We start from the raw sequence: 26,061 nt of genomic DNA on the forward strand, positions 1-26,061 counted from the left end.
ACTGGAAAAACCATAGCCTTGACTAGATGGACCTTTGTTGGCCAAGTAATGTCTCTGCTTTTCAATATGCTATCTAGGTTGGTCACAACTTTTCTTCCAAGGAGTAAGCGTCTTTTAATTTCATGGCTGCAGTCACCATCTGCAGTGATTTTGGAGCCCCCAAAAATAAAAGTCTGACACTGTTTCCACTTGTTTCTTAACTGTTTTAGTTATTTTATTAACTGTTACTTCAAGTTCTTTCTTTGAGTTTCAGAGACATTCTTTCACTTTGTTGGCTTTCTTCAAATGTTTGCTAACTTCCCAGTGTGCTCATCTTTGTATCTGAAATTGTATCAGATTGTTGCTGAATACTGCATCTGCTTATAAACCCTACTTTTGGCAGAAAAACTGACAGTTAAACTAATAGCTAGCCTATAAGTACTAAGGAGAAGGAAAGGGCAACCCACTCCAGTATTCTTGCCTGGAGAATCTTATGGACGGAGGAGCCTGGTGGCCTGCTGTCCATAGGGTTGCGCAGAGTCGAACACGACTGAAGCAACTTAGCAGGCATGCATGTATTGGAGAAGGAAATGGCAACCCACTCCAGTACTCGTGCCTGGAGAATTCCAGGGATGGAGGAGCCTGGTGGGCTGCCAGCTGTGGGGTCACACAGAGTAAGACACGACTGAAGCGACTTAGCAGCAGCAGTATAAGTATAGTACTAAAGTGAGAAGGAAGTAACAAATAACATGCAATGCTGGGCATAACGAATTTGTAGCTTGTTTTCTAGGTAAGCGCTCCCTATTTCTCCTTCGTGTTCAATGAACATGGAGATTGATGCTTCTTTTCAACCTGAAAACTAGCTTCTGCCATCCAGCAACAGATACTGTCATGCCCTTTCTGGACCAGAACACATTTGATGACCTACAATTGTACTCCTAGGCTTTTATCTTAATGAAATGCTTGCACATGCACACTAGGAGTTGTGTACACAAAGGGTCCTAAAAGAACTCTTTTCATTACCCAAACTGGGCATAACTATTACCCAACAGTAGGTGGGTACATAAATTACGGCACATTAATTCAATGGAAGATTATATCACAATAAATGAACTACTGCTCCCCACATTAAAAAAGACTGCTTAGTAAACAAAGAATACACTTACAAAACAAAACGCAAAACTGTGTTTTTAGAATGTATTTACAGTGTTTTAGAATGTATTAAAAACATGTACCAAGGGAGTTACAACAAATCACAGGAAAGGGTTTATCTTCCAGGAAGGAGGGATTTTGATGTTCTAGTTTAACCTAAGTGTAGGGCACACTTGTGCGTTATCCTTTTTAAATGTACACTTGTTTTACAAGTTCTCCTGAATGTATGGCACATTTCACCATAAAAGAGTAGGAAATATTACAGCAGGTACTCAGACGTTATTTCCTCATGTTATTTAATTTAACAGCTATGAAATATTTTACCTGGTTGGCATAACATTATTTTACTTAAACATTCCCATTTAATTGGATAATAATGCACCAGAAATGTGAAAGTTTAATGGTCTCAACAGAATATACCTCAGGAACAGGTTTATCCTGTCTGATCTGGAACAACGAATGATGGGTTTTTAAGATCTCTTCAGTATTAAGTTACCTGTCTGTTGGTCACTCAGTTGTGTCCGACTCTTTCAACCCCATTGACTATAGCCCGTCAGACTCCTCTGTCCATGGAATTCTCCAAGCAAGAATACTGAAATGGGTAGCTCTAGGGGATCTTCACAATTCAGGGATCAAAGCCGGGTCTCCCACATTACAGGAAGATTCTTTACCATCTGAGCCAAAATTAAGTGCCCTAAGGCTGCCCTAACAACATATCACAGACTGGCTTAAACAACAGAAATTTATTTTCTCAAGTTCTAGAGACTTAATGTCCAAGATTAAAGTGCCAGCATGCTTTCCGGTGAAAGCTCTCTCCCTGGAGTTTTGTAAGGACACTAATCCTCTTGGATCAAGGACCTGTCCTGATGATTTCAATTAGCCTTAATTACTTCCTTAGAGGCCCCATCTCCAAATTCATCCACACTGTGGGTTAAGGCGTCAGCCTACGGATATTCAGGAAACATATTCAGTCCGTAACACCTTACTACTTTGAGATCATCAGTACTTCTTAGATTATCAACATCCTGGAAATATAAACAGCTGTCTCACTTCAAGGATGCTCTCTTTCCTTGGAAGAGGAAAGGTATGACCTTAGGCCGCTACTTAACAGGAAGCAGCTCAGGAAACATATTCCCTGGAGGAGAAAAAGCAAGAGCCAAGTCCCACAGAGAAGAGAGGACTGAAAGTTGTACTAAACTTCAGTCACGCCTCATATCACAGGGTCCGCAATTTAAAAAGAAACTTAATGAAGCTACAGCTGCCTTAGAGAATACAAAAGGAGTATCTGTGGAGAGAGGTTATTCATTTGTAAGAATGGAATGGGTAATGATGGAGTGAAGAAGAGACTGCTCATTCCTAAGACTTCCGTATTTCCACTGTTGTTGCTGTTCAGTTCCGACTTTTTGTAACCCCATGGACTGCAGCACAACAGGCTTCCCTATCCTTCAACATCTCCTGGAATTTGCTCAAACTGTTGTTCACTGAGTCAGTGATGCCATCTAACCATCTCATTCTCTGTTGTCCCCTTCTCCTCCTGCCTTCAATCTTTCCTAGCATCAGTGTCTTTTCCAATGAGCTGGCTCTTTGCATCAGGTGGTCAAAGTATTAGAGCTTCAGCATCAGTCCTTCCAATGAATCTTCAGGACTCTTCTCCTTTAGGACTGACTGATTTGATCCCTTGCTGTCCAAGGGCCTCTCCTTAGTATTCTCCAGCACCACAATTCAAAAGCATCAATTCTTTGGTGCTCAGCCTTCTTTATGGTCCAAGTCTCACATCCATACATGACTACTGGAAAAACAATAGCTTTGACTATACAGACTTGTTGGCAAAATAACGTCTCTGCTTTTTAATACACTGTCTAGGTTTGTCATAGCTTTTCTTGCAAGGAGTAAGCATCTTTTAATTTCATGGCTGCAGTCATCATCTACAGGGATTTTGGAGTACCGCTGTAAATTATAAAATGTATTTTTTGGTAATATGGACTGAAGGTCAGCACACAAAATGTCTTAAACCTTGAGGTAGTTGAATTCATATATAATGGTATGGATTGATTTTAAGTAAATCACTTTAGCCTCTTATTATACAATTTCTACATCTGTTAATCCCAAGCTAAATGAATTCTCATGATGTAATATAATGTACTTGTAATGTTGTTTGTGTGCGAGTGTACAGAGACAAAAGTGTTGATATATTTATAAAATGCCTACAGAAAAAATGCTTTCTGATTTTTAAAAATATTCTACCAATTACCAAAAATTTAGTAAGTAATATGACCAACTCACCTTCTTCTGTTGCGTGCAGGTGTGTTGCATCTTTCCCCTGAGAAGTGATGTTGGCTTGGTCGAACTGAAGGGGGCTGCCTATTTGATGTCATCTCCCATGGTCGCATTGGTGGTGAGGGAGCTGGTGACGCTGATGTATAATCAAAGACTGAATGAGAGAGGCGCTGTCTCTTGGGACTTGGACTATCTTCACTCTGCCAATGCAACAAAATCAATCAACAGAATAAGAGTTTTAAAGGATTTTTGCATTATTATTTACATGCATAAATGTTTAAGTGCGTTTACCTCCAAGTGTAAAGGAGGGAAAAGATACACTATTAACTTGAATTAAATATCTTTTTAAAAGATGTGAGGGGTGGGGTAGGAAAGAAAGATCAAATGAAAACGTAATTCTTTATTTAAATTCATCATAAAACAATCAGGTAAGAACAAACATACATGATAGGGTAATCCGCAATTTGTATTGTACTTGACTGAGCATCCCAGGTGGCTCAGTGGTAAAGAAGCCACCTGCCAATGCAGGAGATGCAGGTTTGTTTCCTGGGTTGAGAAGATCCCCTGGGTCTAGAAGATCCCCTGGAGAAGGAGATGGCAACTCACCCCAGTATTCTTGCCTGGGAAATCCCATGGACAGAGGAACCTGGCGAGCTACAATCCATGGGGTTGCAAAAGAGTTGGACAGAACTTAGTAACCAAAAACAACAAATGGTACCTGACCACCTCTTTGAAACTCCAATTTTAACTGAAATTCTACTATGCCTTTCCATCAGTTACTTGTTACTCTTTTAGACATTAGTTTGCAGCTGAGAGATCCATTTAAGAGAAGGTATAATTTAAGTAGGCCTGTGATTTGATTCTAAATCACACTTGTCTACCTCCTTATTCCCACTGTTTAAGGTGATTACATTTATTCTTTAAAGCAATTATGTGGACAAAGTAAGCTTTACTTAAAACATTAAAAAACAGTCAATCGATTTATTTCATCAGTTCTTAACTAAAATATCATAAAAGGGTATCTTAGGGAAAGACATTTCAGGTAGATCATGGGAGAGGTGGATAATTCAAAACTTATACCTGTCAATGTTGAAACATAGTCTGAAGCTTTCTTGCTTACTATCTACAAAATTGGTATGGATAACTTAACTGAATTATTAACTCTCCAGGCTTCCTCACACAACTCAATTTTCCGATTGAGTCTCACCAAAACTGTCAAAATTGCAAGTTAACAAAGTCTGATGAGGGCCATGTGTTTTCTAATAAGAGCCTCTCCTGTCTCTAGTCTACTCATGCAAATTCTATTTGGGTATCAGAGCACTTTGGGGCAGGGAACTGTGCCGTGAGGATGTGGGATCTTAGTTCCCTGACCAGGGATCAAAACCACACCTCCTGCTTTGGAGGTGAAGGGGTTTAACCACTGGCTCACCAGGGAAGTCCCTAGAGCACTTCTGATTGGCACCTGCTGCTAGAACAAAAATCATGTTAATATTAGCTAAAGAATACCTGAGGCTACATACTACAACATTAGATTTTAAGATATAAAGCATATAAAACAATTAATTAAACTGACAGGAATGAAGCAAACTGCTTTGGATCATTCTAAATTATTTAGCTGACATATTCACAAAATCATGCCATTTCCAATCTATATAATTCAAGTTTGTCATTATAACAAAAATAGGAAGTAATTTTCAGAACCATATACAAGTTTCTTGTAATTTTCCTCACCACACTAACCTTATTTCTTCCTATACTTAAGTGAAAGTTGCTCACTCATGTCCGACTCTTTGTGACCCCATGGACTATATATTGAATTCTCCAGGCCAGAATACTGGGTGGGTAGCCTTTCCCTTCTCCAGAGGATCTTCCCAACTCAGGGATAGAACTCAGGTCTCCCGCATTGCAGGCAAACTCTTTACCAGCTAAGACACAAGGGAGCCCAAGGATACTGGAGTGGGTAGCCTATCCCTTCTCCAGAGGATCTTCCCAACCCAGGAATTGAACCGGGGTCTCCTGCGTTGCAGGTGGATTCTTTACCAACTGAGCTATCAGGGAAACCCTATCCTTAATGATGCTATTAAAAGTATACTTGTTTTAACCCCTGATTTTAATAAGCTATGTTTTGATAATCCTAAAAATTGAAAAATAACCACTGAAATTTAGATATTCTGATTAAAACAAAATGACAAAACAACTAAGACTTCACAAACTCAAACATGAACTGCACATGTTAGAAGTAAGTGATAGCCAAATTTCATAAAACAGACTTCATTAACATTGACTTTTTAAGGTACAAAATACTAGTGATGTATCATCACTGGCTTTCAATATGTATAAAAGGTGAAAGTGTCAGTTGCTCAGTTGTGTTCAACTCTTTGCAACCCCATGGACTGTAGCCCCCGGGCTCCTCTATCCATGGAATTCTCCAGGCAAGAATACTGGAGTAGGTTGCTATTCCCTTCACCAGGGGATCTTCCCAACCCAGGGATTGAATCTGGGTCTTCTGCATTGCAGGCAGATTCTTTACTATCTGATCCCTCGTATGTATAACCTGTACCTCAAAGCTTAACGCGAACTAAGACATGGAACTCTGAATTCTAAAAATCCATTGCCCAAATGGAGGAGAATGTTGTTGTTCAGTTGTGTTTGACTCTTTGTGACCCTGTGGACTGTTGCATGTCCCAGAACTCGCTCAAACTCGTGTCCATTGAGTCGGTGATGCCATCCAACATCTCGTCCTCTGTTATCCCCTTCTGCTCCTGCCTTTGATCTTTCCCAGCATCAGGGTTTTTCTAATGAGTTGGCTCTTTGCATCAGGTGGCCAAAGTACTGGAATTTCAGCTTCAGCCATCCGTCCTTCTAATGAATATTCAGGATTTCTTTTAGGATTGACTGGTTTGATCTCCTTGTTCTCCAAGGGACTCCCAAGAGTTTTCTCGAACTACAGTTCAGTTCAGTTGCTCAGTCATGTCTAACTCTTTGCAACCCCATGGACTGCAGCAAACCAGGCCTCCCTGCCCATCACCAACTCCTGGACTTTACCCAAACTCATGTCCATTGCGTCAGTGATGCCATCCAACCATCTCATTCTCTGTCGTTCCCTTCTCCTCCGGCCTTCAATCTTTCCCAGCATCAGGGTCTTTTCAAACGAGGCAGTTCTTCCCATCAGGTGGCCAAAGTATTGGAGTTTCAGCTTCAACATCAGTCCTTCCAAGAACACCCAGGACTGAACTCCTTTAGGAAGGACTGGTTAGATCTCCTTGCAGTCCAAGGGACTCCCAAGAGTCTTCTTCAACACTACAGTTCAAAAGCATCAATTCTTCGGGGCTCAGCTTTCTTCACAGTCCAACTCTCACAACCACACATGACTACTGGAAAAACCATAGCTTTGACTAGACGGACCTCTGTTGGCAAAGTAATGTCTCTGCTTTTAAATATGCTGTCTAATTAGCATATTAGCAGTCGAGGTTAGTCATAGCTTTGCTTCCAAGGAGCAAAACCTCTTTTAATTTCATGGCTGCAGTCACCATCTATGGTGATTTTGGAGCCCACGTACAACAAAGTCTCTCACTGTTTTCATTGTTTCCCTATGTATTTACCATGAAGTGATGGGACTGAATGCCATGATCGTAGTTTTTTGAATATTGAGTTTTAAGCCAGCTTTCTCTCCTCTTCCACCTCCATCAAGAGGCTCTTTAATTCCTCTTTGCCTTCTGCCCTAAGGGTGATGTCATCTGCATATCTCAGGTTATTGATACTGAGAAGAATGCTACAGATTCACAAAAATAACCTTAAAAAACTTAGGCTATCATATTTTCAGTGATGTTCAAGTTGTGTGTTAGCATATTCTTATTTTACAACAAAGCTATTACTTTTAAGAATGGAGATGACTGAGAAAATCTCCCATCCCTTCTCTTTCTGTTGTAAAAGGTTCTCAGTGTATAAGAGATAAAGACTAGGAAATAACATGGAAGTGAGCTCATTCACTATGGTAATAAGCCTTACTTTTTCAGTCAAAGTAACAGGAAACCACAAATTGATATTTAGGGACAGGGAATTATTAAAGAGTTTATTACATGCAATGTTGTTTCATATTCCTTATCAATTTGAGTACTCTTTGAAACTCTAACTCAGTATTTAGCATCTAATAAAATGCGTAGAGGATTACATCTATCTAACCCCAAATTTCTATAACCAAACATTCTTATTAGAAGTGAAAAAAACCCATAAGAAAGTATTGCATGGTTTCAAAAATAACAAATCAGAAATTGTTAAATGCTCAATGCCATGGGGGAAAAAATACACACAAACACATGTGCATATGTACATATATAAACACACATAAAATATATTTATATATCTCAATCAGGAAGCTTTGGAAAATAATGGAAACCTTCCACAACGCAGAACCAGGTTCCAAGTTTCAGATTTAAAATGGTGATTGAAATGTGCCTCCGACTTCAGCAACTACTAGTGAGCCCTGAGGACTTCCTTCTCAAGGAAACAAGGGGGCAGCTAGAATCAAGAGGTAACATCTCCAGAAACCTGGTCCTCTATCCACCTGGGCCTTCATTAGGACCACCATTCATCTCAGACTCACAAGTAAGTAAGTACAGCATGATTTATGAGTTTCCAACCCTCTTTTAAACTTCCAGACTTTCTCTACTTGCCTTACATTTTTGACAAAAGACTAAATTTCTCATTCCACATGTGGTGCTAGTGGTAAAGAACCCACCTGCCAATGCTTGAGACTCAAGAGACGCAGGTTAGATCCCTGGGTAGGGAAGATCCCTGGGAGGAGGGCATGGCAGCCCATTCCAGTATTCTTGCCTAGAGAATCTGATGGACAGATGAGACTGGTGGACTACTGTCCACGGGGGTCACAAAAAGTCAGACAAGACTGAAGCGACTTAGCATGCAAGCATGCAGAAAAAACACTCACTGAATTCTATTAATTAAAAATACAAGACATGACGATAGCCATCATTTAAAAGTCTATAAACAACAAATGCTCAAGAGGCTGTGGAGAAAGGGGAACCCTCTTGCACCGTTGGTGGGAATGGAAGTTGATACAGCCACTGTGGAGTATACAGTATGGAGGTTCGTTAAAAGACTGAGAGACGTGAAAGCAATTAGAAAACTAAAACACTCACGCTACATAAAGCAACTAATAAAGAATAAACCCAAAGACAATTCCCTTTCTGTAAACAATAAGCAGGGGGAACGCTGGAGATGAATAACTTTAATTTGAACCACACAATATGATTTACAAAATCATCTCTACACATTCTCACTTAACTCTCCACAAACCGAAGTCCTGAGTTAAACCATATTCAAATTTATGTAAAATGTGTTTCTATTATTGAAGATGTACCAAAGACAAGTCAGTGAAATACTGCCTTCGAACTACACAAGGTATATACAGTGCTGTCTTGCATGATTCACAGAGGACTTTAATTTTCTTAGTACAGCTTTGATAGTTCTCAGCTCAAAATGTTTCAGAACAAAATCCAGCTTCATAACCACTCTAAACCATTCCATCCTCCTGGAATGTTATTTTACTTAAAGATATGGGGGAGAGGGAGGCTTTTACTGTTCTGTTTTCAAAAGTTACTGCAGCAGACATTTAAAAAAAAAAAAATCAGGACTTTGCTTCTGATATGGCCCAAGTTTTTTTTTTTTTTTTTCATAAAAGGCCAAAGAACAGAATGACTGTGAGTGCAATGAGTGCTTACAAAGGTACTCTAGTGGTATAACTAATGCGGTCCCCACCATAATGAAGAGGATAAAATACTGTGTGAAAATATTAAATTACTGTATCATTGGCCGTAACTACTAGGCCAGCAGTGGCTTCCTGAGTTTAGGGAGGCCTGTTGTGGCTAACTTCTGAATAATTATTAACAACCTAAGTCCTAGATTTTTCTTAATTTTTAATTACACAAAACACCACTGGTTCACAAACTGATTTATCTTGATGCTGTAAATGTACTGTGTTCAAATGCTGTATTTACTTCCATAGAAGCTATAAACAAGGATAAATAAAATAATCTGAAGCATAAATATGAAACCAACAAAAACAGAAAAGCTATTAAGAACAACCTGAAATCAAGGGATCTCTCTGAATTATCCACATGGAGTTGTGCAGACAACTGAAGCTCAAATTAGAAATGTTAATTCAGGAGTTTTTGGTATAACAGATAGATGGTATGTCAAAGAAGTTGCAGGCAGTGACAAATTGCTCAAAATATCAATGATTTATATAGTGAAAAAGAGGTCCAATGCTAAACCCTAAGAAGCCCCAACATTTTATGTTGAGTAGCTGATGAAAGGAGCATGGAGTGTGAAGGTAAAAGCCAGTGGAATGGAGTTTCAAGGAGTCAACTATTAGGTTGATGCAAAAGGAACTGCATCAACCTAATAGTTGATGCAACAGTAATTGCAATGCTGCACTTTTCTGTTTAATACTGAGACACATTCTTAAATAAATGTGGTTATGTTATATATCATTTTAAGGCATATTTCTAAATTTTTTGCTAATAACTTGTAACTTGCTGTTTATATTTATTTCAGACTAGGGAAATGATGTTGGACAAAAAGCAAATTGGAGCGATTTTCTTATTCAAGTTCAAAATGGGTCGTAAAGTAGCAGAGACAATGCGCAACATCAACACATTTGGCCCAGGAACTGCTAACGAACACACAGTGCAGTGGTGGTTCTTGTTCTGCAAAGGAGACGAGAGCCTTGACGATAATGAGCACAATGGAAGTTGCAAGTTGACAACGACCAATTCAGAGGATCACTGAAGCTGATTCTCTTACAGCTACATGAAGTGAAGTTGCTCAGTCGTGTCCGACTCTGTGACCTGTGGACTGTAGCCTGCCAGGCTCCTCTGTCCATGGGATTTTCCAGGCAAGAACACCGGAGTGGGTTGCCATTTCCTTCTCCAGTGGATCTTCCCAACCCAGGGATCGAACCTGGGTCTCCCGCATTGTAGGCAGATGCTTTTACCGTCTGAGCCACCAGGCAAGTCGAGAAGTTGCCAAAGAACTCAACATCAACCATTCTACAGTTGTTTGGCATTTGAAGCAAACTGAAAAGGTGAAAAACCTTGGTAAGTGGGTGGTGGTGCCTCATGAGCTGATTGAAAAATCAAAAATATTGTTTGAAAGAGTCGTCTTCTCTTATTCTACACCACCACAACAAATCATTTTTTATCATACTGTGATGTGTGACAGAAAGCGGGTTTTATACAACCAGCTCAGTGGTTGGACCAAGAAGCTCCAAAGCACTTCCCAAAGCCAAACTTGCACCAAAAAAGGTCATGGTCAATGTTTGGTGGTCTGCTGCCACTCTGATCCATGATAGCTTTCTGAATCCTGGTGAAACTGTTACATTTGAGAAGTATGCTCAGCAAATCAATGAGATGCACTGAAAACTGCAATGCCCGCAGCCAACACTCGTCAACAGAAGAGGCCCAACTCTTCTCCACAACAACATCTGATCGCACATCTTACAAGCGACACTTCAAAAGTTGAATGAATTGGGACTATGAAGCTTTGCCTCATCCACCATATTCACCTGACTTCTCGTCAACTGACTGCCACGTCCTTCAAGCATCTCAACATCTTTTTGCAGGGAAAATGCTTCCACAGCCAGGAGGAGGCAGAAAATGCTTTCCAAGAGTCAGTCGAATCCCAAGGCACAGATCTTTATGCTATGGGAATAAACAAACTTATTTCTCGTTGGCAAAAATCTGTTGATTGTAATGATTCCTATTTTCATCAATAAAGATGTGTTTGAGCCTAGTTACAATGATTTAAAATTCACGGTCCAAAACCTCAATTACTTTTTCACCAACCTAATTAAGAGGTCATATAGAATGAGGGTTGAAAAATAGCCACTGTATTTAAACAACATGGAACTATTTCTTTACAATATGATTTAGTATCATTATGGCATATTTCCCTTTATGACAATTTTGGGAAATGTTCCTGTGCTTCCTTTGTTAATTTTCCTTATGAATTTAAGGATAATTGTAAAGTTCTAAAATAAAAATTTTATTTTTTGGCTGAAATTTTTATTATGTCAATGAACCTGTTGATAGACATTTTTACAATAATTAGTCTTCTCTTTCAGAAACAATGTATTTATTTGTATAAATCAACAAATTTCAATCACCTAACTTCAGTAAATATACAGATTAAAGTTGTTATCTAGCTGTATTAAGATGCACACCTGAGAAAAGGGAAACTCTTACAGCATTGGTGGGACTCTAAGTTGGTACAGCCACTATTGAAAACACTATTGAGTTTCCTCAGAAAACTAAAATTACCATACAATCCAGCAATTCCACTCTGAGGCATATAGGCCTATATCCAGCAAAATTCTTAAAATGATACATTCACCCCTATGTTCATAGGAACACTACAGACAATAGCCAAGACATGGAAACAACTTAAATGTCCACTGACAGACGAATGAATCAGGAAGATGTGATTTTTATATATATATATATAAAATATATAAATAAAATGGAATACTACTCAGATTAATAATAATAATGAAATTTGCAGTAACATGGGTGCAACTAGAGATTACCATAATAAGTAAAGTCAGAGAAAGACAAATACCATATGATACCACTTATATGTGGAATCTAAAGTACGACACAAACAAACCTATCTACAAAACAGAAATAGACCCACGGGCACAGAGAACAGACTTGTGGTTGCCAAGGGGGAGAGGGCTGGAGGATGAAATGGGAGGCTGGGGTGAGCTGGTATAAGTTTTTATATACAGAATGGATAAACAAGCTCCTACCGTATAGCACAAATAACTATATTCACTATCCTATGATAAACCATAATGGAAAAGGATATTAAAAATAACATATACATGTTAAATACACACACACATATACACACACATTCCTGAAATCAAGGGCTGTGCCACATCTGAAATTCACGTTCTCCACAATGCACCTGACTTTTTAATAAAAGCATACGATCTTCGCTCACAATCACTGAATTGGTTGGTAGTACAGTAACTTGCTCGTTTTACTTTTGTTGGATTGTAACTGCTTTACTATGTTAATTTCTGCTGTACAATGAAGTGCATCAACTGTATGTATACATATATTCCCTCCTTCTTGAACCTCCTCCCATCCCCCTTCATCCCACCTCACAGAGCACAGAGTCGAGCTCCCTGTGTTATATGAAACTGCTAATTTTAAAACTGTAGGGGGTTGAATGGCAAACAGATGTGACAGAATTTTGGGGGGGTGGGGGTGGGTACTAAAACTAGCATATCTTGATTGTATTGGTTCCACATCTGTATGCTTTTGTCAAAACTCACAGAGCTGTACCCAAAAAAGGTGAATTCCACTATAATTATGCCTTAATTTTAATTTAAAAAACGACAAGAAACACTTTGATGCTAATTTTAAATATAGGCTTATTTTTATAGAGATGTAAATGTGCTTCTTAAACCATTTTGGTAAAAAAAAAAATTCAAAGCAAGAAAAACAAAACCATCATTTTTATAGAAATGTTCAAAAATATTGGTTAATAGGTGATTTCTTAAGCTGGATGGTAGATTTTTGAAAATTATACATACATCTTCATACTTTACAACATGCATATGTGAAATATTTCATAATTAAAAAAATTAAAAAGCATGTAAAATTTGAAATATTTTGACTAGAAAAATAAGCAAAAAAAGAGCAGGGTGAAAAAGTAATAAACAAGCATAGTGATACAAACTCGGTTAAGTAGTGAAGATAAAAGGACCAAAAAAGAGATCAAAAATAGGATGAGCTTTTTGTTCAAAGACTGATGGTTACAAACAAGGATCCAGGAGAGTGTCAACACTTGCCTTCCCCTCTGTGACCATCCTACTTACTCGTTACACATCCAATTCCACGTCTGAAGCACAAAAAGCCAATCATTTCTTTAACTCCTAGAGAAGGCTATAGGAGAAATGATGTCCTTACAAAAGAGAATAGTTTCAGCTAAAATATGAAGTAGAGGGGGTATTTTAGGGGGAAAAATGGAAAAGGTAAGGTGATTCTGTTTGGAATGGATGGAGTAAAAAGGGAAAGTAAAAGTAGAAAGAGCTGGGAGGGAAAACAGCTTGGAGCAAAGCTTCGAGAAAACAATGCGTTAGTTAAGGCAGTGGCTCTCAGGACAGGATACGGCTGCACAGGCTCTCCTTTTCATATGGCAACTAGGTTTTATAATGATGAGAACCATAACTGCAACTAGGAAACCACACTCTATTTTGGTGTCAGAATTAGTTGAAAGTACCTGACAATATCTCAAAGGGGATGTGAGAAGGATTTACTTTGCTTCACGTGGAACAGTGGTAGTAGGGGTAATAAGTGGACAAAGAAAATCTCCAGTCTCTCATGGGAGCAAAGTACACTGAGGGCCTGATTTTTAAGTTAGAGCAAAGTAAGGTTTAAGTTTTCTGCTAACACTGAAGTGGAACTGGCTAAACTTTTGATTTTATTTTCAAAATACGGTTTTAATCTACTGCATTTGGCAGCTATTCTTTGAGTTTAGTTAATGTTACCTTAATGCTTAAAGACTCAGAGGAAGTACAGAGAACACAGAAAGTGTCAAACAACTGTTTACTGGAGGCAGTAGTGAAGGTATGAAGTCAATTTCATTAGTTACTACTAAAGATCAAGTTCTTGCAGCTAATGCCATATTCAAAACAGCAGTCAATATGTCATGCAATTCAATAAATGACGTCTTTTAACATACAGTGAACTGTGTTGACAGAAATACCCATGAGGTGGTATGACAGAGATAAGAAATAACTGAAGTTGGATTTGAGTCTCTATTCTGTTAATAACTAGATATATAAATCAGGCATCTCAGTGAGATTCTCTGAGGCTATTTCTTCACCTAGAAAACCATCCAGATGAACTTTATTATGATGGCTAAAAACAAAAGGAGACCACACATGTGAAGCAGAGAACCTGTCACACAGTATCAACAAGGACTAGCAGCCTGAAGAGCCCTAGATCACCTATATACCTACCCTCATCTGCATCGACTTCTAAATCCTACCTCTCCAATGTGTCACAAACACTTCTCTTCCAGAAGCAGTCTCAAGTCCCAACCTACCACTCCCACATGAACAGAAAGTAAGCCGGCTCTATCCAGAAGTCCTAGCTTTCATCCCCAACTCTCACTACCTCAGCATGTACAATTACATATCTTGGCCCACAACCCTAGTATCCAGAAGCAATTCTGTAACTTAAGTCTCCTTTCTGGTAATGATGACTTCCGTTACTGAATCTCGGGGAGTAATGGATTTTAAATACAGTAGTCAATGATTTCTGTGAGCACATCCTACTAATCTTGTTAATAACCTAATGATAGTTTAAATCCATTTATACCTTAATTTGTTTTCATTTCATATGTAATGAAATTTTAAAACATTTACCCACAGATATCAAAAGTCATAGAAGGCAAGTTACCATATTTTCTCTTTGAAATATGCATTATCTCTCAAAGTCTGTAATGTGCATTGCTATCAAAGCAGTGATGGCTTTAAAAAATATCTTACATGCTTCTATTTTTCTTTCTCTATACAATTTCACATATTCTGTAATGTCTTCTACTTTCCTACAGAACTTGACCTATTAGGACACATGATTGAGACCAAAAGATTAAAAAACAAGAATATTAAGTGGTCAAATAGTAACAGCAGCTCAAGAGAAGACAAACATTCTTCAGAAAAGCTGGCTGATAAGTTAAAGATGTCCTCTAAGAAGAATACTTATTCCCACAAACAACAGAAAATAAGAAGTAGGAAGATACCAAGAATGTTGGTTCAAGCCTTCCTAGAGACAACCTAGTTATGTATCTTGTGACTTTCAGCCCTATGAAGGCAAAGGGTAAATATATAAGAACCTGGAAGAAAGCTTTGAAGTGAGCATCCTCTTGAACGGTAGTGTTCTGATCACTTGGGAGGAGAGGGAACAGGCTCTGAAGTCTCACCCTTTCACAAATCACCTTGTTAGGATGGCCAGGTAGAGGTGCTGAATTGGCCCCGGGAGATATCTGGGAAAAAGAGGGAGAAGAAAAGGATAGTTCATGGCTAGCTGCACCAATGTGGAGAATCATGCCTATGAAGGACAGTCTGGATTTTCTAGGTATTTGATGATTTTGTTAGCAGAGCAAAAGAAATAAAAAATTAATCTTAAACATCAAAACAAACATAAGAAAGACAAAGACTGCCTCTGGCAATGGATCTCTCATAAAAACTTTCTTTAAAGGCAAAACAGCACTGCTCAAGAATGCCAAGTCCTTCCTATGTTTCCCACGTAGTACCTATCGATATCTTTCTTGCTGGCATTAATTCTGAAATCTTAAATGACAGATAAGATTTCATGTCAAGAAAACCAGAAGTAAAAATCACTTAAGTACAGAAAGATTAGTGTCTAACCTGGCTATGATTAATTTTTCATTCTCTTTTTTAGTTAACCTTCCAAATTATCAGGCAAGGGGAGAGAGATTTTAGAACATCTATGGCCAAATTTCTATAGCGATCACAGGTATAAAATACAAGATTTATATTGTGGAGACCTCAGCTTTATTCAACACAAACCTAGGAACCTACTTAATGAATAAAGGACAAGATCATAAGCCTCAAAGTAAATGCCTGCATGTTTTAAATGCTTGACTAGACTGTGAGTTAATGCCCTAAACTCATATGTAAATATACTTGACCTGTAGCATTTTTGATCAGACATGAGTATCACAATTCCACTGTGCTGTGGAGTGAACTGCCTTTTGGGATTAAGGTTTGTGGACCTGCTTGCCCCTAAAGACCATATGCTTTAAGGCTGTCTTGTTTTTTTCGTTTCATTGCTACAATCATTCCCTTACATGTAAGTGTCTATCCTGTAACAGGCACTAAACAAAAACACAGTCATGATTTTCTACCTTCAAGAAGAATATGCAATAAAAAGAAAAGCAAATCACCATACAGTATGAAAAAGTACCTTTCTGTGGTAATGGTCCATTTTAGTGCAATGGAGAGGTAATTGGTAAGAAACTGTGTTGTCAAGAAAACTACGAAATGATCAGCATAACTGGTCAGTAAGGAAGTAGCCAGAGAGGAAGGAATAGACAGATCATAAAGTGGCAGGCTAATTATATGAATAATGCTGCTATAATAAACTTTGTCAGCCCCTTTAGAAATTTTTCTTTCTGGCTTGCTATGAGCCTGATCAACAGATAGCTAGGCCTGTTGTTAAGAAAATAACTACTTCCAAAGACCTTCCTAGGACTGAAGGCAGTAATTTTATAATTTATTAGCACTGCTCCACAAAATGCTTTGGACATGAACTAAAGCTCACCTCTGTACTATAAACATGCATGTGTTAATGTCCTTTACCATTGTGATGAAGCAGGAATGACTGAATCATGGAATATTTACTGACTGCCTCCTATAAGCAAAGAGTTATGTTAGAAAAGAAAACAAGGATCCCACCCGCAAGGAGCTTATTTTTGTTTAAAAAAAAAGAGAGAGAGGTAGGAGCCATGGGTTTATCTGAGGGCAGGAGTAAGAAAATATTTCACAGGAACAAGTATTTTTCACATTCCTGACTTCATTCAATCTAAGGAGTGCTTTTACCACTTTAAAGAAATTCTCTCTCAAAATGGCCTGTTCCTTTATGCAGGCTTCATGTTCTTTCTACAAGTTTATAATCTGCACAGTAAGTACATCTGAAGAGTGTTTTAATAAGGTGACATACCACCAACTATCACTTAAGCGGTCTTACAAACTTAAAAAAGTGTGAGCAGCATGCTTCCAAACTGCTAGTACAAAAGCTGGCTGGGAAAACAAATTCAGTTAATACATAAAAAAACTGACAAACCCTGGTCCTTGCAGACATAAGGGGAGAGGGGAAAGGGGAGAGAAAAGCAGAGAGAAGGGAAGAGGGAATTCTAAGACGGCCTCCAAGATTGCCACCTCCAGGGTGTACCTCCAACCCTGCATGGTATGTGGGGAGGACTGTAAACACAGTGAATTTCGTTCCCGATTGGGTTCAGTTACATGATCTAAATTATACAAACCCCTTCACGGAAGTGAAAGGATTTTCAGATATAATTAAGATTCCTGTGAATTTTAAGTTAATCAAAGGGGAGGTTATCCTGGGTAGGCCTGAGTTAATCAGAGAAAGCTCTCAAAAGAGAAGTTGAGCACTTCCTAAAGAGATTCTCCTGCCAACCCTACAGACAAGTTGCTATGTGCTGAGAAGGCATGTGAATGGTAGACAGCTGAGGGCAGCTACAAGCTAAAAGTGGTCATCAGTTGATAGCTAGCTAAGATCAAGATCCCCTCAAAGAAAACAGGGGGGCCTCAGTCCTATAATCACAAGAACCACGTTATAACAACAACAATGAGCTTGGAAGAGGACATTAAGTCCCTAATAAAATCAGAGCCCAGCCAAATAAGACCTTGACAGAGGCTCTAGAGCTAACCCATACCAGGACTTTGATCCACAGAAACTGTAAGGCAACAAGATTTGCTTTACACTACTTAACTTGTGTCAATTTGTTACACACAACAGAAAACCAGCACAACAAACATGTACATAACAGAATAAAAACTGGGTACCATACTCAAGCAAAGTTTCTTCTCCAGAATTCTGGAGAAAAATTCTGTATTAATTTGATTATGAAAGACATAAATTAAAACTTAAAAAAAAAAAAAAAAAAACCTAAGCAATACAACAGTTTTTAAAACCTCAATTCGGTAATAGTAAACTTCACACCAGGAATCAAACTGGCCTTTCTGATCTTTATATAGTACAAGTTAGGGTTAATCAACTTGCTTGCTTAAAGTGAAACATAAATACCAGAGCCATAATCTGGTTCTAAGACTCAGACTCAACCCACTAAACCACCTTCTAATTGCAGAATTTTTAAAGTAACATTCTTCTTTGTAATCTATCTAGTTGGATTAGTAACTAGCAACTATTCCACAATGCCTATTTACTTAAAGCTATTTTAAGTACTTAAAAATTAATGTTTCCTTGGAAATTGTTTCTGACTTCTACTACTTCCCTAACTCTCCCTCAGTTAAAATTAGTCAGGTTATACAGTATCTGAAAATCAATACAGTTCTATTTTCCCCTAACATACCAACTGCCGAGCACTACAAAGACATGGTAACTTCAGCCTTCTCTCAGGATGCAACCGTATTTTAGAAGTCCTGCCATGAAACATCCCTGAGATGGGATTGAGCCTGTAACTCCACACACTTTGCATTTTTAATGTTACATATAACAATATGATTAGTTCATCCAGCATAACTGTTTCCTGTTTTATAAGACTGAAATTACAAAAAACACTTTAACCTTTTAAGCAACAACACATTACTATTTTAAGGCCATCTTCGATTTAATGTGGCCTTTCCCCAGCCTGGTAGCCATACTACCAACAACTTAACCTCAGTGTTAAGAGAGTGTACTATTATTATCATCACTGTGGTAAATTACAGTAGTTATTGTGTTAAAAATAACACAGGACTTAGGTCCACATAGTCCCAGAATCAGCTTCCTCCAAAATCACTTAAAAAAAAAAAAAAGCTACCATGGATGTTTATGTTGGTTGATTACTGTGCTAGAAGCTTACTATGTATGACTCCTTTAAAACTAACAAAATCTCGTATGGTATTTTTTTTTTTTAATTCGAAGATAACTGCTTTACAATATTGTGTTGGCTTCTGCCCATACAACAATGTGAATCAGCCACAGGCAAAAATCACTTCTGATGACAGCTTCCTTCTTCGTTCATTTACATTTTTCTCATAAAAGTAGAGATTATACAAGTGTATGATGACCTCTAGCCAGTATTAAATAATGTGTACTTTCCACAAAATAAATTGCTCAAAAGGCCAAACCTTCTTCTTCAAAATGGTCAGTACTCTCCAGAAAAAAAAACAAAAACACACAACTGTTCACTGTTACAAGTTGCATACCAACTGCTCAAAGGCAGTAAAATCATAGGCTAACAGGAAAAAGGAAAGAACAAAAGATGATGAGCTAGGTGCTTGGTTGTTGACTCCAAGTCCCTTACTCCTTTTGGTCAAAGTCTGGGTACCTAAAAAATGAAAAGGTCAAATCCAAATTATATAAAAATCCAAATATTTTCACTGCTTCCACGATGCCAAATGCTAGTCTCCTGGAAAGTAATCAGGGAGATTTTATTTAACAGTTCAAATCACTGTTCTTTCATCTGATAAATTCTCAGGTTATATTCCAAAATACGAGAAAAGTTATATGCATAAGTATGTTGATCACATCAAAGCAACAATTTCAAAGGGAACTAGAAGTAATCTAAACATTTAACAAGTAAGTATTTGTTAAGTCAGTTTATGGTATGTGTTATTATGCAGTTGTTAAACCATTTAAGAACTGGTACTACTTACCTGAGAAGGATCATTACTTTCCAGCACTGGGATACTTTCAAAAAAAAAAAAATTATTATTCCCATTCTTGAGTCAGGGCAACAACAAATTGGATCCATGTCTTTAGGGGAGCAGAGCAAAATCAGGTTGGTGAAAATAGCTGAAAGGCTCCACCCTTCTTTCTCACTCCTTAGTCACACAAATTAATGGGGAGGGGTGAAGAAGGTGCAACTAAGGAAGTCTCTAACCACTCCATGTACTCAACTGGTGAACATAAACGTTAGGAAAAATAAGAGTTATACATTCTACTATTAAGTTTTTCTTTCGTTCACTTTCACAATCCAGGATTTACCAGCACAAGGATTATTCTCCCCTTAAGCAAGTGTTTCTAAACCATTTTACTTAAGCTGGTAACCTCAAAGTTGTTGTCGCTTTGTAAATTGTTCTAAACCATCTCTTCAAGATTTATTTCTAAGAATTATATGGATTTGAAAAATACCTAAACCAGGAACAGTCCAAATCAGTAAAAACTTACACACATAAACATTCAAAAAGATGAAGTATGACTGAGCTCTTCGTAAGTCTTACTAAATAAAAATAATTCAAATATTTATAGCATATCTATCATATGCTAGATACTAAGAAAACAAAAGAAATATTTCTTGCCCTCAAAGAGATTCAGTCTACTAAGGGGTAAATTCAGCAGAAATAAACGAGGGTAACAGGGTCCCCTAACTTAGAGGGGAGAAGGAAAAGTGTTCAGATTCTTTAAAAAGGAACATGAAATGACATGAGAGCAGGGGGAAAGACAAGGCTGTGTATATGGCCCTCTTTGTCTACTTGCTCCAATTTCTTACTTGTTTATTATTATAGAGTTCAAGCATTTGCCTGATTTCCAGATAGACAATGTGATGTTAAGAATTTCACATTTGTTGAACAAATGAACTAGACTACAACTACAGAGTTCAAACGTGTGTTTACAATCTATATACTCTGTCCAGAGAATAAAGTAAGCAAGCTATGATTTAAGCAAGACAACATGAAAACGGATGTCTGATATATGCGGTTAGTAGAAAAACAACTAGAAAACTAGTAAGCAGACCTAGACACTGCACAACAATCACAGGCCTAATTAAGAGCTGCCTTACCAGCAAAATGAATTACAAAATGGTGCTGGCTTAAACAAAACTGGGGCAGCATAGTGAGAAAGAGATGGGATAGACTGAAGTAGAAGGCAAAGATCAATCCTCTTCCCATGCTGATCGATTATTTCGGAGACTTTTATCTGAGGATTTCTCACTCATTTTTCTCACTCTCAGCCTTGCAGGGAAAAGTAAAAAATGGGCACAAATAAAAACAGGCCAGTGATGTAACTAAGCCTCATCCAAAGCAGTTGGCAGAGACACAATAGGCCTACACTCCACATTATGATGCTAACATATTCAAGTATATCTAACTGTGTCACCCTCTGTCCATCCACTCCTCAAAAATCAGGTTACTTTAGTATAGAAAATCCTCAATATTTATTCAAATTAATAACTTCCAACTTACTTTAACTATAAAAATAGGATGAGTATATGAAATTCAACAAGTATAGGAACACACTACCTTTCAGAGTCACAGAAGGTATCAGAAGTGGAGGGACAACAGAGATAATTTAAATCCAACTCCTATTTTACAGATAAGAACCTGAGGCCCACACAGCTCATTTCCGGCAAAATTTATTCAACTACAGCCTCTAAAGGCCACCAAGTCTTTTAGAAACAAGCCTTAAAGAAAATTATAGATATCAACTTAAAATTGAACCCCTATAATTAACAGATTCAAGGCTCAACAGATCTTCAAAAAGTCAAATATACTACACGAATACTTTTATGAGCGAGCAAGAGCTGGATACAATTTCTACTTAAAAATTCATTTAATCTTTTTATTACAAGCACATGCCTGCTGCAATGCAAATAATCTGATCCCTATATTTGGTCTTGTATTGTTACTTCTGTAGGAAGCCCAAAATTTCTTCCTAATGGAAGATAGAAACAATTTTAATTTGATCCCAACTGTCTCTAGATGCTCATTGTTTTGATTTCTTAAAAACTGAGGGAATGGATTTTAAAAAAATTTTTTAAGCCTAGTTACCAAGGCTGGGAGCTATTTCAGGAATTCTGCGGTAATTGTGTTAACAGTACCTGCAATCAAGGCCAAACAGGCTCCAAAAAGTCTTGCAATTTTAAGGTAATAAACCATTGTGAATGAGTTGCATACACTTAAATCTTCCTGTGTTAAGTGCGCCTCGTAAGAAATCAGAAAAGGCAATTAAAGATTACATTTTGTTTCTATTTACAGTGGAAAATTAACACACCCAACTTAATACATCATTTTTGCAGCACAAATAAACAGCACGGTCTTACAAGTCCTACACACGCAAATGAAAACTTTATTCCCTTTATCCCTCAATAATTTGAAAAACTCTCGGCTCAAAACCAACCTCTTTCATTCCTCAGCCCCGAAAGGAAGAACTTCCATCCCCTAGAACAAAACGCACCCTGTTCAGAAACCCGCGGCTGCAGAAGGACGCGAGAGAGGACCCTTCGGACCGGGTTCTGCGTTCTCCTGAGTGACATCATTTCACCTGCGCCTGGGCAAACAGGGAGGGAGCAAAAGAGCCAGGCCATCACCAGACGGCGGTGGGCTGGCGCTCCCTCGGGCTGTGCCCGCACCTCCTCGCCGCTGCCCGGGGAACAAAGAGCGCCGGGCGGCCCGGCCGCGCCCCGCTGAACACCAAGCAACTACATCCCTAGCGCGGCCCCGCAGGCTCCTAACCGCCCGAGGCTTGGTCAGTCCCGCCCTCGCGCGGGAATCAACGGCTGCGGCAGCCAGTACCTGCGAGGGGAGGCTCCGCCCTGCGGGGCTACTCCCGCGGCTCCTCGCTGGGCCGCCGCCTCCTATTGTGACCGCTCGCCCAGCCAGCGGCCAGCTCGCCAGCTCTTCCGTTCCCGGGCCTTCTCAACCCCGGAACCCGAACTCCGACCCAGGCGCTATCACGGCGCTTCCTTCCTCCCGGCACCATCACACGGGCCGCGCCACAAAACTACGGCTGCACGCCCAGAGCTGACAGAGTCGGCTAACGCCTCGGGGGCTCCATCCTCTCCGCCCCCGTGCCCTAACCGCCCGGGCCGCCGCACGGCCCCGCACCGCTGCACGAGGGGCCCCGCCCCGCCACGCCCCGCCCCGGTGCTCGAAGACAGGACTCGCCGCGCGCCGGCGCACTACGCTCCGCTGCGCGCGCAGGCGACGCCCCCCGGCGCCAGGCCGCAAGATGCGCGAGCACGCGGCCCTCCCACTCTCGGCTCTGGGTCGCCCACCTGCCCACTCCGACCCCTCGCAGGAACGAACCTAGCGAGCCCAGGGTGCAAGACCTCCAGACGCTCCGCCCCTCTCCCCCTCGGCTGGTCTCTGCGCGCGGATACCCTTTTGTTTCCACCCGCGGGGAGGGGGCGGGGCGGGCTGCGCGCGTCCCGGCGCGCGACTCGGACTAGTTCCGGCAACAGAGCCGTCGCGCAGCGCCCCTGCGCAGCCCCGCCCCATCCCGCCCCCCCCCCGCCCCCCCGCCCCCCCCGCGCACAGAAAGGCCGCCGCTACGCGGGGCAGCAGGCGGGCCGAGCCTCCCAATTCGTACACAATTTCTCCCAGAATGTTGTTGCAAGTGCGTGCCTAGCGCCTCCAAAACTTAGCCATCAAATTGTACCTGACTTCATTCAGATTCCAAATACAGTATATGTATCCATGTGGCCTAAATGTTAGGAATTTTTATTGATGTAGAGACAGGTGATTTGTCCGGGTGTCTTTGTCCAATGTATCTCTGGAGAGCCAGAGTCAACCTTAATTTGTCCTACTGTAAGGCTCAATTAAACCTGACATTTATATTGTGTTGAGAACAGGAAATGAGACAGGTACGGAGACAGAAGCTAGCATGGTGCCTGTCCTGCTAATCACATTCAAGATCTAAAAGAGGATGTAAGATCTTCCATAAAGCGCAGTAAATACAAGGACAAAATAGTTTAAGTGATATCGAAGGAAAGAGGGAGGTCAAGGGGACATCACCAGAGAAGTGGGTTTCAAGTAGATAGGAATTATATGTCTTCAAGGATAGACAGAGACCATATTTCAGGCTAATCATCAAAAAAAACCCAGGTTCTAGTTCTTTTGGCATTACTCAAACCAGTCTACCCTGGGTCAAAGCTGCTTCCGATAGAAAATTAGGGAACCAGACTAAAATGATGTTCCAGGATCCTCTGAACCTCTATGTATGAATAACACAAAATGGCAATTATTTGAATACATTTGTCTCCCGTGTCAGACTCAGCGATCAGACTGTTCTGACTATAACCCTAAAGTCCAAACCTACAGCATGAAACACAGCAGCAGGTATTTAGCAACTGCTGAACTCAAAGTTCCAGCAATCATATCATAGGCTTTTACAACTCCTAACAAAGAAAAGCTGCTGCTGCTTCTGCTGCTGCTGCTAAGTCGCTTCAGTCGTGTCCGACTCTGTGCGACCCCATAGACGACAGCCCACCAGGCTCCCCCGTCCCTGGGATTCTCCAGGCAAGAACACTGGAGTGGGTTGCCATTTCCTTCTCCAATGCATGAAAGTGAAGTCGCTCAGTCGTGTCCGACTCTTAGCGACCCCATGAACTGCAGCCTACGAGGCTCCTCTGTCCATGGGATTTTCCAGGAAAGAGTACTGGAGTGGGGTGCCATTGCCTTCTCCAGAGAAAAGCTAGAATGAGATAATAGGCCCCCATGAACACATCCCCTCCCCCAGCCCCACACCCCTATTATGTAGCCCTGTTATCTAGCCACTCTTCCCCCTCAAAGCCCTCTCTGCCAGTCTTCCAAAGCAAGCCAATTTGGAGATGTTTACATCAAAACTTTTAAGGTCCCCGCCTCTCATTTCACAGTACAGACGCATAAATCCCAACCACACCTTTAGGTGCATCCAATGTAATCCACTTCTAACCTGTCTCCTGCTGTGGATTCACCTGGCATTACAGATCTTCCAACAGAATCTGTCATACAAGCTTCCTTACATAATACAGACTACCCCGAAACAGCTTTTCTTGTTTAACTGTATACAGGTATGTAATGAGAGGGGGAAGTACAGGAAAAAAAAGAAAGAAAAAAGGAGGGGGGGGACAAGGAGGGAAATTACCATCCGGAAGTTGCCCAATTGTAAGAGTCAGGTTCCTTAAGTGTTGAATCTCAGTGGCGAAAACCTATTACAGTCCTTCAGGGTTCCTAATCCTTAAATTTATATGCATTTCCCCTGGGCTTCAGCCAATCCTTTGTCAGGCAAACTCTTGAAAACCCTTCTTAAATGGTTGAGACCTTACTTAACCCGGGTATGAGGACTTGATCTAGGAAGTCTATCCACTGGTAAACAAGGCTCCCACACCTCAAGGTCGAATAGTTTGAAATTTGTACTGCAATTTTTTTTCTAACTGATTTTCTAAACCAGAAAACACCCAATGAGTGGGTTAAGGTTTAAGGTGGGCAACCGACCACCTAGCGTGGTAGGGAGTAAATTATACTGGAGCAGTTGCTCATCCCTGGTCCACCTAAAATTTTACTTGGAGTCTGTACAAAAAGGTAGGGAACCTTGTTGGAGAGGTGTCCAGTGGATTTTTCTGCAATGATAGAAATGTTCAACATCTGCAGCAGCATCCAAAAGGTAGCCATTATCTACATATACATGGCCACTGAATGAGGACTTGAAATGGGGCTAGTGCAACTAATGAATTAACCAGGACTGCATAAACAGCCACATGTGGCTAGGGAACAGTATAGCACTTGCAGGAAAAGTTGTTGCTTATAGTAAGCGCTTTTTGAGAATTCTGACTCCAAGACTGCCCTTTAAAATTGGTTTTTTAAAAAATTGGTTTTTATGACAGAAATGAAAACCGTAAATGACTACTAAAAAGTTCCTCCTGGGTTGTCTAGGTCATTTAAGTCCCCTCAACTTCTAAAATAAAAATATACCAATATATGTTGCTTACCAAAGAGGAAAATATTGCAGTTACTTCAAATGTGTGTGGTCATTGGTCTACCCTGGTGTCCTAACATTCTAATACATGGAAATAACTGCTGAGAATTTTTTATTGGGCTTTCCCTTGTGGCTCAGCTGGTAAAGAATCCACCTGCCATGCAGATATCGC

At 39.9% G+C, this 26,061-nt stretch overlaps 1 protein-coding gene across 8 annotated transcripts in view; it reads right to left on the bottom strand.

Annotated features, from left to right (window-relative positions):
* The window catches only part of RNF38 (ring finger protein 38), a 128,171-nt gene that overhangs the window by 39,415 nt on the left and 62,695 nt on the right, over positions 1-26,061 (bottom strand). Inside the window, exons 1-3 of one of the 8 annotated variants that reach the window (XM_018052176.1) lie at positions 22,727-23,201; positions 15,337-15,486; positions 3,415-3,608 (exon numbers count right to left, since the gene is read on the bottom strand). In XM_018052176.1, the coding sequence (XP_017907665.1) occupies positions 3,415-3,521 (107 nt within the window). In that variant the 5' untranslated portion in view covers positions 3,522-3,608; positions 15,337-15,486; positions 22,727-23,201. The other 7 variants (XM_018052178.1, XM_018052173.1, XM_018052172.1 and 4 more) reach the window with 7 other exon arrangements.

This window comes from Capra hircus, chromosome 8 (assembly GCF_001704415.2).
Source record: "Capra hircus breed San Clemente chromosome 8, ASM170441v1, whole genome shotgun sequence".
In the NCBI taxonomy this organism is placed as follows: Eukaryota; Metazoa; Chordata; class Mammalia; order Artiodactyla; family Bovidae; genus Capra; species Capra hircus.